Source organism: Dermacentor albipictus, unplaced genomic scaffold (assembly GCF_038994185.2).
Source record: "Dermacentor albipictus isolate Rhodes 1998 colony unplaced genomic scaffold, USDA_Dalb.pri_finalv2 scaffold_35, whole genome shotgun sequence".
Lineage (NCBI taxonomy): Eukaryota > Metazoa > Arthropoda > Arachnida > Ixodida > Ixodidae > Dermacentor > Dermacentor albipictus.
Genome location: NW_027225589.1, coordinates 2,033,482 through 2,046,594, shown reverse-complemented (window position 1 = coordinate 2,046,594; position 13,113 = coordinate 2,033,482). Strand labels below are relative to the sequence as shown.

Sequence of the window (13,113 nt, the reverse complement as noted above, 5' to 3'; positions counted from 1 at the left end):
CTTTCCGAAATGACTAAGCTATAACTGAACCAATGAAGTTCGCAGCGTCATATCCCTCCAAACATTTCCCTCGGCATCGTGAATCTGTTCCTGCTTTCTGTGATTCGCTTTACCCAGCAAGCGTATATGGTTCCAGAATTTTCTTGACCCCACTTTAGTTGCATCGCGAACTTCAGCCAGCCGGCGAACAGAAGACTGCTTTATTTTTAGCCTGGATGAGCAGCTGCACTTGTTGTTTCGTTTGTCGATAAGATTCCCATTTTCGGCCTATTTCCTCTTCAGATTACTGCGCCCTCTTTGCTTCTCTGTGTTCCCGTGATGCCAACCGTCGTTGTTCGATGGCCTCCCTAATTTTCTTATTCCACCAACTTCGTAGCTTCCTCTTTCCTCTGCAGCGGTTTACTCCTTTTACTTATTTTATTTCTGTGCTATGAGTAGTTCTAACTGATTATAATACCACATTTCCATGGGATGTTTCTCTATTGCTTCCGCTATGCCGGCCGCTATATGCGCTATTTGTTCGTCATATAATTTTGCATACTGTTTTTGACTTCCCTGCATTTCTATCTTGAGCAGGGCTCCCAGCTGTAGATTAATGCACTTATGATCACTTCCGAGGCTGTACTTCCCCTCTTCGTCTATTTCCATTATTGAGAGCTTGCTATACATCCCGTGCGACATTAAGCAGTAGTCAATGGTCCTTTACCTGTGACGGGATTCTGACGTGATTTGTCCCTCACACTTAGTTTCTCTATTTACTATGACTAGGTTGTGCCGCTCATAGAAGTGTAGCATCAACTTCCCGTTACAATCCGCGTATCCATCCAGATCCTCGATGTGGCCATTAATGTCACCCAGCAAAATAATATCGGCACCTTCTCCAAACTGCGTTATATTGTCATTGAGACACTTCACTAGATCCTTGTTCTCTTGCCTGCATTTGTACCCTCTCCCTAAATAAACTACTCCTAGCCGTGTCATTTTACCGGCAATTGTACCTGATACCCAGACATGTTCTTGGCCAATCGACTTTATTTTTTGCCAATTTGTTCTTTGGTGTGTCAGCACACTTACTCCACCTCCCTTCCTCTCCGTTGTTGTTCTGTTGCTCCCTTCCCAGACGTTGCCCTCAATAAACGGTGGGTCTTCTAGATCCCTGATATCTGTTTCGCATAGTGCCTATACCCCTATTGCTTCGTCCTTTCTCTGCTGTTCAATTTATAACTACTTCGCTCTCTTTCTACCACCTTGCATTTTATGTACCTGATCCTGGTGTTAAATTTATTTTTTGTAGTATTCTTCCTGGACTTTCTAGTGGCCAATTTATTGGCGTTAGCCTCTATTGTTGCACTTTCTACATTGTTTATACCTATTCTACGCCCTGATTCACCATTGACACCCTAAAAAAGCTACAGCCCAGACTGCCAGGCGCCAGCCGATCTCGGCTCCTAGCCTTCCATTAACGTGGATGCCATCTCGTGTAAAGCCTCCGCCAAAACCTGCTCTATGCACTTCTCTGTTTATGTCTGCCACTTCAAAGCCTTTCTCCTGGCTTAGCTTTCTTATCTGCTGATTAACAGCCACAGCGTCCTTGCACTTCCGGCACTGTGCATACCACGATCTGGACTTGCTTTGCTGTCGCCCTTAAATCGTCAACTGCCTCCACTAATATTTCCACTACTTTTGCGGCTTTACCATTCAGGACATGATTTAGCCCCGCCATTACCACTACCAAATTGCGCACTGCAGCATTCCTAGAAAGCTCGCTTTTTGTCTCTCAGTACTGCATCCATTGTCCTGGCCGGGAAAGCCCCGACTGCTACCCGGTTATCACCCTTTACATGCTCCATTATAGTTCTTTTGAATCTACCCATATTTGAGTCACCACCGATAAGCACTAGGGTATTCCCTTCTTCCCTCCTATCTTCCAGATTATGCTGTTTCTTTTCATTGACTGTGACCTCATTCCTTCCCGCTCCCCTCACCCGTGCCCTGGCGCACAACTGCGGCAGCAGGTGTTTCCTTCACCCGCTCGGCTCCGTTGAGTCTTGCTCATGCCGCGTCGCAGCCTATGCGAGCTCCTCCGAGCAGCGCTCATGACGTGGCGTCGTAACGAAAGGGAACTTAGGGCTCATTTCGGTGCTACAAATGTGGCAGGTCAGCTATTTCTTTCAATGAGCCAGTTGACTCTTTTTCATTAATAAATACAGCCCGAAGTGATTGTTTAGCCTCTTGCAGAATCAAATTTTGATTGCAATAGTAGCAATTCGATGGGAGTGACATGGAACCAAACCCGTGTACCGTGCATCAAGTGAACGGCAAAGAACTGGAGGTGGCCGAAATTACAGCCTGCCTCATAATTAAAGCGTAGTTTTGGCGCCTAAAACCACTGAATTCCATTTGTGAATGAATTAATGAATGAAAAATTTGGAGATCGCCTAAGCTTCTCCTTTAAGAGTGGAACGCGATAGCATTCAAAGATTCCGATTGCTTCTCATGCTTCCCGGGAACTGCAGCTTGCTTAACCCTAATGTATACCAGGACACGCTGGCGGCGAACGCTATGCATGCAGGCGAGTTTTCTAGAAGAAATGGGGCCTGTTTTGTAAGCCGCGATGCGGCAGAGGCCAGCGGCAACTGGAGGTCTTGCAAGGAACTGGGCACACCACTTTATGGCCTTCGCAATTCGCGCGCGCAAATCTCGGAGGCTATGACAGCTCTAGGAATGGCAGAAGCCCTGGAAAAGGGTTTTGCGCTTTCTCAGTTTCCGCGTAACAGAATGATGTGTTCTCGTATAATGAAATCACAGTCTGACGCTATCATGTCTGTAAGTTGAACGTAAGTCATACTTTCTGATTTTTCACACATATTTTACCCTGAAAAATTCAATTAATTCGGTAACTTCCTTGCGCAACATGGAGGGCCTGCGTGGTTGGGCACACCTAGTACGAAATAATGTTTGCCGAAACGACAGTCGACGATGGACGGAAATACCGGATATTTTCGACACGGGGCCCTTAACGCTATCGTGCTAATAAACCGTTGTAGTCCCGTAGCAGTGGTGGTGTTGCGTTGTTAAGCACAAGATCGCGGCATCAAATTCTGGCCGTGGCTGCCCCATTTCAATCAGTGCTAAATGTAAGAATGCTCGTGTCTAGTGAACGGGGGGCACGTTAAAGATCCCCTGTTACTAAAAAATTAATCTGGGGTCCTCCGCGGCGGCATGCCTCAATATAAAATTGTGGTTTTGGCATGTGAAATGCCAAAGTTCAGTTGAATGAATAAATCAATACATAAACAATTTACCGCCATTCTGCTACTGTGAAGAGGTGTGCAAGCGAAAATCAGGATCCACGCCTCTTCGTTGTCAAAGCGCCTCGGCTTCGCGCTACCTCACGGCGAGGTCGGCACGTCGACAACAAGCGTTTTCTCAAGCAACTTCCCGGCGGCCTTCATCAAACGGCGCCTCTTCTTTGGCTGAACGCACGATACGCGGCCCGCTCCCGCTCGGCAGAAGGAATGAAACGCGGCCTCCCCATCTGACATCCGGGCCTGAACTGGCGGGAAACAGCGGGCGCAAGGCGAGTGAGCACATGAGCGCACCCTTTCTCTGCCCGACAAGGATGGGACGCCTGTAATTGGCTCATGGCTTGCGCCGCGTCTACTTCGCCGTGCGTATAAAAACGGCTTTAAAGTGCTCGTATGACAAACCGGGAGTGGCTGAATTGCTTAGCCTGGCGGTCTCGCATGAAAAGAACCCCAGAGGTTGGTGGTTCGAGTCCGCAGCTCGACAGGCAATTGTTATTCTTGTGTGGCTTGTGTTTTTTCAAGTGACGACGCCCACATGATTAAGGAAATATAACTTCGCCTGATAGGCACCTTATTTATTACCCTCAAGGAGGCCGTGCACGAGCGTTTAGAAATATTATTTAGCTCGTGCCAATCGAAATAGACATCTCAAAATTTCCCCGCATGTTCCTCACCCGTATGCCATTACGACCAACTGTGACATAGCGAAATGGCCAATCCTTGCTGCAGCAATGTGCAACTTTCTTAGATAAGAACTCTTGAGGGATTCTTGTATAGAATTATACCCGCCTAATGTGAAGTTTAAAGCGGTTGAAAATCTGGTTCCTTACACAAAATAATAATATATGTAGTCAATATGTTTGGACATATTTCACTTTATTCACGCAGGCCAAAGTCATACCGGATCTTGGAACGGCTCCGAGGTTATGCTTTGCGAAAGCAGCAACCGAAAGTGCGCCGTGTTTTCATCGACCTACTCTGAGCGACCCAGCAACCTTCCTGTAGAAAGTAAGTTTTGTGATATTGAAAAACAACAGTGAGATGCAAAGCCCGCCCCACTATTCAGAAAACCTGACCGTGCGAGTGCCGAAATCGAGCGGTAAGAGAATAATATACTGTCACTATGCCAGGTAATTTCTCCATAAATGTTGAAGAGCAAAATGCAGCTGCCTTTTACAGCTGCAGGCTGTTTAGTTCGAAATATAAAAAGAGATTTGCTTTAGTTCTGTACATAATTTGCCCTGAATTGTTGATGTAACACATATCATTTCCTATGCGGTAAAGACCACATATTATAAACATCGACCACTTGGTTAAGTCGCTTTTCTTTTTCCTTTTCTCCCTTCCAGATGTACATTTGTTTACGCGACACAAATAAGAGTTCCTTTGGTTATGCCTCATTATCCATTTACTTTCATGATGGCGCTATAGTTCTGTAATTAGTCGAATGCGAAAATAATTATACTTTTTTACTAGCATATCTGCAGCTGATTTGTATTACTACGGCCAAACTTATATCATTACTGCGTTTGCTATTTTTAATTGTTTACATTATTTGTTGCAACCGTTTAAATTTTTACTTATACACTGTACCAGAGGTCCCATTACACTCTTTGAGGTTGGGACCTCCTCCTGTATAATATTCCCTTGTACTCTCCGTTGTCTGTTAATAATAATACCTCATTCAAATATACTGCACGTAGCAAGACAAGTGCGAGGTGCTGCAGAGCAGGCAAATCGTGATTGGTTACGTGGATCTGAAAAGCGCAGAATTGTTATCTACCTGGACACCATGACACCGCACGTCAAGGATTAAAGCGAGAAATTTAGAAAATGTCTATATCCACAATGAAGGGTGACGGGAGCATTTCCATTTCTATCTTCTACATTCTCTACAGGCAGCAATATACCTCAATGGAAAACAAAGAGTTGTGATACCTAACGTTTTTATAGTGACTGGATTGGCACTGTCTCGAAGCCGCACCTCGCAAGTTCCTTATTTTCACGCTTGTACATACCGCACCGTTTTACCGTCTTTATTGAATGAATGGATTCCATACAATAAAACTATGAGGTGCCAAGAATTGTGTACCAAGCTACCCCTCAACCGTAAGCTCAGTAACACTTGTGATTATGCAAAGGAGATAGAGCTTTTCAAAAAGAAAGAGCAATACTTTGTAGCACCGTTACTACATTTGATTTTACTTCAAATAAATTGAACCAAAAATGAAACTATGGGGACAGGTTGCACAAATTGATACGTCATGTTCCCTGCTTGTGATAATAAAGATGAATATGAGAGAACATTGAAAACCATGACATCAGAAATCTATGATGTTGCTTTTGTAAATATGTTCATGTTAGGTTCTTCAAATTAAGGTTAGTAATTAGCTCGTAAATGCATGCGTCTAATACCTTCTTGTTTCTTTTACTAGCTTCTTGCTTTCTCTGTACTCGCCAAGAGCGAGTAAAGCTTATAAGTGCTGCCATTACTAGCCAGAGAGGCTTTCGAAGTGCTTTTTACTATGTCACTATTAAGCCATTTTTGTATTCTAAGGAAGTTCAGCTGCACCTCTCTCTTAACATTGTCGCGATGCAGAAAAGGACGTGCACGCAAGACACAATGACGAAGAAGTGTTGTTGTTCATGGGGTGCCTCGGCCGCATTGTTCTATTGTCAGCTGGTGCCTCCAGCATCCGCCTGGCATAAACAATATTCATGCTTGTCTCCGCCTTGCAACATTCTGGTGTACGTGCCGGGTACCAACACGGAGCTCAGCAGCGGTCGCCGCGAGAGCGCTGATAGGATAATCAACAGCGAAAGCGCCACAATGCCTGACCGCACACCTCTGGTGCCACAGACTTTGACCGCCATCGTGCTGACCCAGCCGAGAGACACAGAGACCTTAAATGGCATCAATGGTGTGAACGTTGAAGACTTCATTTCCTGGTATGAGCGTGTAAGCAAAAATAATCGTTGGGACCAAACCCTAATGCTAGCGTATGTGACATTCTATTTCCGAGACCGAGCGCTAGCGTGGTACAGCACCCACGAGCAAGGCAAAATGATTTGGGACGTCTCAAGCAGAAACTTCTAGATCATTTTGCAATGCTCTTTGGCCGACAGCTAGAAACGAGGAAGGAGCTATCGACCCGTGCTCAAACGTCAACAGAATCTTGCAAGACATATATTCATGATGTCCTCGCGCACTGCCGTAAAGCTGACGAAGACATGAACGAGAAGAAGATTGGCGACATCATGAAGGGCATAGCAGATGACGCATTCAACTTGCTTATCTGCACGAAATATGACTAGGATGCGATCATCAAAGAGTGCTGCCATTTTGAACTGATAAAGAGTCGCCGCATTACACGGTAGTTCAACAGGCTACCAAATAAAGCTTCGACGTCTTCGTGTGAAGAACAGCCACGTGGACCTTCTCTGCCTGGTCAAGAAAATTTGACGCGGTTAATTTCGAAATCATATCTCCCGCCGTTCCTCGTCCACATTTCCGAGACAACGGATGTTCTGTATCGCTTATACAGGCCGTTGACAGACAAGAAATAACATATTTAGGCATCCCGTCACTCCGCCCCATTTCTGATGCCACTGTAAGCCAGGGCCGGCCACGCCCAACCACTGTTTTCCCGTTTTCAGTGGTTCAAACTCGCCGTCGTTACTCGACCGACTGGAGAACACCGGACGATAGGCAGATTTGTTTCGATTGCTCGCATGTTGAACATATCACTCGTAATTGCCACAGTCTTTGGTCACCGCACCCTAGATGGAGCTTCCCGTAGAACCGTGAAGATCAAGGTGCTCCCCGTTTTGTCGTACGTCCTTCATCTACGAATACCGTCAACCTACATGTGACCTTCCGAACCAGCCGGTCACAATCGCCCTTAAGTGGTTGGTCTCGTTCGCCGGAGGACCGCCGCTCTTCTTCCCCCAGATTTGTGCCACAGGACAACTAGTCGGTCCAGCTTCCGGAGGTGACGCTATATGAACGACCCGGACTGCTAATCCTCTGATCACATTGTCTACCCTTGGAAGTATGTTAGACTTAGAGGTGGATTAGTCCCAGTCCAGCACCTCGTCGACACCGGTGCGCAGATGTCTGTAATGAGCGCCGCCCTTCGCGAAATACTCAGAAAGGTCCCCACACCTGTCATACCATGCACAGTACACATTGTCGACGGCAGTACGCCACCGGTTGTCTGCATGTGTGCAGCACGAGTAGCGACTGCCGGCAACCAAAGCGTCATGTTTTTTTGTGTTGGAGTGCTGTCCGCATAACCTGGTTTTGGGGCTGGGCTTTCGTTCAACGCATTCTGCCCTAATAGACTGCGCTACAGCTATCGTGCAGCTAGACCTTCGTTCTGATGGCTACTTCGTTTCTGATGCACATCATCCTTTCCTGTGTTCTACCGAATTCACCAGGTTACCACATCAAGCCGCTATTACTGTGCTTTTTACCGCTCGACCACATGTTCCTGATGGCAACTACAACCTCTCTCCGCTTGTCGATGTTATTGTGCTGTATGTCGTCGTGCTCCCAAGTACCGTTGTCACCATTGTCGATGATTCTACTTGGCTTCCTGTTCTTAAATTTGGACCTGTTGCACATGTTCTTCCTGGTAACATGACAGTGGCTCGTCTGACGCTTGTGCACGACTACGAGATATCTCCGCTCGCACCCGCTATTTCTGCCTCTGTCAGCCCTATCATCGCGTGTACCCGTTTGGATTCGTCACCCTACCAGAACATCGACAAAATGATCGCTAACGACCTCTCTCCAGCTCAAACTGAAGACCTCACGCACATTCTCTTTTGTTTCCGCGATATTTTTGGTTTTGATGACCGCCCGCGCGCACAGACAGCCGTAGTCGCTCATCGGATTCAGCCAGGCGACGCAAGTTCCGCCCATCTCCACCCATACCGCGTGTCTGCAGCAAAGTGCAGCATCATTCAAACCAAAGTCGCGAAGATACTGAAAAAGAACACCCTTGAGCCTCCGCTAGCCCGTGAGCCTCACCGGTAGTCCTGGTCAAGAAAAAAGACAGCACCTGTAGATTTTATGTTGATTATCCCCATCTGAACAAGATCACCAAGAATGACTTGTACTGATTCTCTGGTATCGTTGATGCACGTGCCTGTTTATATGGTGCGAAATATTTTAATCGAATAACCTCCACTCGGGCTACTGGCGGACCGCTTTTGTTGAAAATGATTACGAAAAGACAGCCTTTATTACACCTGATGGACTTTTTTTAATTAAGAGGCATGGCCTGCGGGTTTTGCAATGCCCCAGTGACGTTCCAGAGCATGATGGACGCACTTCTTCGAGGCCTGAAGTGGGCCATCTGTGTGTGTTATCTCGACGACGCATTAGTTTTTGCTCCAACCTTTGAAACCAACGTTGAGCGTCTCGCGACGATCCTTGCTGTGTTTCGCGCCGCGAAACTTCAGCTCAACTCGTCCAAGCGTTACTTCGGTCGTCGGGAAATTACTGTTCTCGGGCACATTGTAACGGTCATTGGCTGATCAGGCCAATGTTCACGCCGCGCAAGACTTTCCAGTGCCATGCATAATTAAAGACGTTCGAAACATCGCAGGCTTAGGCTGGTACTTTCGTCGCTATGTTCAAAATTTTGCTGACATTGCCAGCCCTCTCACCGAGCTTTTAACGAACGATGTCGCTTTCGCGTGGGGACAGCGGTAGGCGGAAGCCTTCACAGAACTCATCAGACTCTTGACGAGCTCCTCAATTATAGCCCATTCTGACCCTTCAGCCCCAACAGAAATTTGTACATATGCTAGTGGTCACGGCATTGGCGCTGTTCTTGCCCAGAATCAGCATGGTCAAGGGCGCATTATCGCTTGCGCAAGCCGTGTTTTGTCCATGGCCGAGCGCTACTATTGTATCACGGAGCGAGAGTGCCTAGCGCTGGTTTGCGCGATAGGAAAGTTTTGCCGATACCTATTTGGTCGCCATTTCCGCGTAATTACCGACCACCACAAGCTCTGCTAGCTCTCCTATTTGAGGGACCCTGCAGGGCGCCTTGCGCGTTGGGCTTTGCGCTTACAAGAGTACACTTTCTCTATAGCGTACTAATCAGGCCGTGTACATCAGGACGCCGACTTCTCGTGTCGCCATCCTGTTGTCCCACCGGAAGCCACAGACCTCGAATCCGACACAAGCGTTATGTCCATCTTAGGCTTCCTCAACATGTACGATGAACAGCGCCGTGATCCCTTTCTGCGAACCATTATAGATCAGTTAAGCTCACGAACTCCGCATCTATCCCTGCGTCTCTTCTGTATGTCCGACGGAGCCCTGTACAAACGCAAGCTGCGCCTCAGTGTCGCTGACCTACTGCTGGCCGTACCGGGGCACCTTCAACGCACCGTGCTTCAACACCTCTACGACCCACTCACTGGCGGGCGTCTTGGTGCTACTCGCACCTTTGACCAAGCCCCGTGCGTTTCTTCTGGCCCGACCTCTAGCGCTCTGTGCGCCAGTATGTGACTGCTTGCGACCTGTGCCAACGCTGGAAACCCACTCCCATCGCTCCAGCTGCGCTTTTACAACCCATCGATATTCCCACAGAGCCTTTTTTTCGCGCGGCACTCGACCTATTTGGCCGTTTCCTTTCTGAATAAAAGACAACAAATGGATTGCTGTTGCAAGGAATTACGCCACGCGCTTCGCTATACCAGGAGCAATGCCTAGAAGTTGTGCCACTGACGTCGCGGATTTCCTCCTACACAATGCCATCCGGCACCACGGTGCTCCACGTCAGCTCCTCACGAACCGCGGACGTTCACTTCTTCTCAAAGATCATGGATGATATCCTGCGCCTATGCTCTACTGAGCACCAAATAGCCACTGTTTACTATCACCAGACTAACGGTGTCACAGAGTGACTGAACAGGAGCTTACCGACATGCAAGCTATGTTCGTTTCTCCACACCACCAGGATTGCGACGTCACTCTGCCATATGTCACCTCCGCGTACAATTCGTCGCACCATGATACTACAGGTTACGGAGCGTTTTATCTACTGTTTGGCCATGATATCGTTACGCCCCTGGAACTGTACTTCCACAAGTCACACAGTCGCATACCGCTTATGCCCTCGACGTGATTTCTATGGCAGCACTGGCCCGTCAGATTTCCCGCGCTCGCCTCACTGATTCCGAGGCTTCTCAGAAGTCCCATTACGATACGCTCCATAGGGACGTGCAGTATTTACGTGGCTCCCTCGTGCTTCCGTGGTCACCATCTCGTCGTGTGGGCCTGCACGTGATTCCTCGTGAAGAGCGAGGCCCGTCGTCTGTACAGCCAAGAAGCGATGCTGATCACCTTTCCCGTTTAAAGCCCATCCTGCAAGCCTTCGGCGGGCCATAATCCCTTGCGCCGGGTCGGCAGTCCATCCCCGGCGGCGTAGTGTCGTGATGCTGAACAAGACGTGCAGGCAAGAGACGATGACGAAGAAGCGTTTTGTTGCTGGGGCGCTTAGGTCGCCATGTTCTAGTGTCAGCTGGTGCCTTCAGCATCCGCCTTGCATAAACAATATTCGTGCTTGTGTCTGCCTCGCAGCAATGCTAACAACTGAATATTGGAGTCAGAACGAAAATTTTCGCTGTTCCAGACTCATGGCCTGGATATTGGTGAGAATCATGCTGGATATTGAAATTAGCAAGTGCTGCAAAATTAGCAAGTACTTGGCAAGTACTGTCGCCAAAAATATAATTTTTGTATACATTTTTACTAACACCGTATTCATTCGCAGCTGTAAGATTATATTGTTATTTCCTGATAAAGGCTTACGTTCTTTTTTTAATTTTTTCATTCATTTACCATAAAGGCCCAGCTTGGGCATTACAACTGATAGAGAACAACTGATATACAAAGGTATAAGGCAACGTGCATGTAAGTGAAATATCCTTATATGAAGTCGCACATGCTATGCAACCTTTACATCATGTCTCATTCGACATCATACGCGAATAATTCTCACATTATACAAACAATCTTATATACACTGACATATGAAGGAATGCAGCAAAAAATGTAAATGTTTCTAATTTCCTAATGTTTCAATAAGGGCTTGTTTTAATATATTATGGTCCGTTATTTCGGCTATATTACTTGGAAGACGATTCCATTCTGAAATGGCTAAGTGCCGACATGAAAATTGCAATAGTTTAGTCCGTGAAAATAGTTCTTCGACTTTAAATTCGTGATCAATTCGTGGGAATTTCCATTTGGCTGGTAAGTTGTGTGCCTGAGAGAAGATATTTGGGTGGTGAAAAAGCTGATGGAAGAAAGTAAACCGAGAAATGTTTCTTCTAGTCTGCAATGGGATGAGTCCTAGGGCATGTTTTATTTTGGGGATGCTTGAATGTTGTGAATACTTACCTGTAATAAATCGCGCTGCCTTCTTCTGAAAATATTCTAATTTGTTAATAAGATGCGTTTGGTGCGGGTTCCATATAGATGAGGCATACTCGAGCTTTGAACGAAGTGCGGTGGTATATGCAAGCTTGGTATCACTATTAGCTTGAAGCGTTGGACGAATGAAGCCAAGAGATTTACATGCAGCGGAAACAATACAACCCACATGATTATGCCAAGACAAAGTAGGAGAAAGATGAACACCAGATATTTAAATAATTCTGCAGTTTCTAGAGCCTCTCCATTAGGAAGTATGTGTGTTTCGTAATCGCACTGCAAGTAGTTAATCTCGGAAGTTTAGTTTTTGAGGTATTTACGCTTATTTGCCAGACTGAGCACCATCTTTCAATCCTGTTCAAGTCATTTTGTAATTTATCACAATGAGCCTTACATTTTAATGGCCGATACAGAACGCAGTCGTCGGCATATAATCGGATTTATGAGTCCATGCCCTGATGAATATCATTTATATCAATTAAAAATAGAGTGGGTCCCAGAACGAAACCTTGAGGCACAGCAGACTGAACAGGTTCAAATAACAAACGGACATTATTAATTACGAGAGCTTGTCGTCTGTTACTTAAATATTTATGAACACAGTTTATTATTTTTCGTCAACTTTATTCAGCTTCATTTTATATATGAGGCGGTCATGAGCCACATGTACGGTCAAAGGCATTACCAAAATTTACAAATATGGCGTCAGTTTGTGTAAATTCGTGAAGGTTAAGGTGGATGTCTGTAGTTAGTTCAAGAAGCTGGGATTCACATGACCGGCCTCATTGAAAACCATGCTGGTTTGTAAATAGAATTTGGTTGCTAGCCATGTATTGCATGATTTGAGAAGATAAGGAGTTCAAGTAGTTTGCATACAACAGACGTAAGGGATATAGGCCTATAGTTTGTTAGCTTGTTTCAGTCGCCGGTTTTGTATATTTGTATCACATGTGGCAATTTCCAGTTGTCTGGAATTTCGGCGGTGTTGAGACACTGTTCAAACAATAGTGTAAGTATAACAGCAAAATTGTGCTTTGTCATATTTAGTAGCTTAGTACAAATACCGTCAGGACCAGGACTAGAAAACGATGACAAACGCTCAATAGCTTTCACAATACCGCCACTTGTCACAGTAATACATTCCATAAACAGAAAGCTATCAGAAAACTGTGTTGACATATCCAGGGAGCATTTCGTCATTAAATACACTACAAAAGAAAAAATTAAACCGATCAGCAACATTCACGACATCAATTGCAGCGACAGTCTGAGTGTCATAAACAGGTAGCGCTTTTGTAGGCATAGAGTTTCTCACTACATTACCTAGAGGGAGATCTGGCGCTGCTG

The 13,113-nt window shown here is 46.2% G+C and overlaps 1 protein-coding gene across 3 annotated transcripts in view; it reads left to right on the top strand.

Annotated features, from left to right (window-relative positions):
- Positions 1-13,113, top strand: part of LOC135919710 (uncharacterized) — a 106,264-nt gene that overhangs the window by 58,464 nt on the left and 34,687 nt on the right. For all 3 annotated transcript variants that reach the window (XM_065453569.1, XM_065453570.1, XM_065453571.1), the window contains exon 4: positions 4,197-4,316. In XM_065453569.1, coding sequence (XP_065309641.1) covers positions 4,197-4,316 — 120 coding nt within the window. The remainder of the gene's footprint in view (positions 1-4,196; positions 4,317-13,113) is intronic.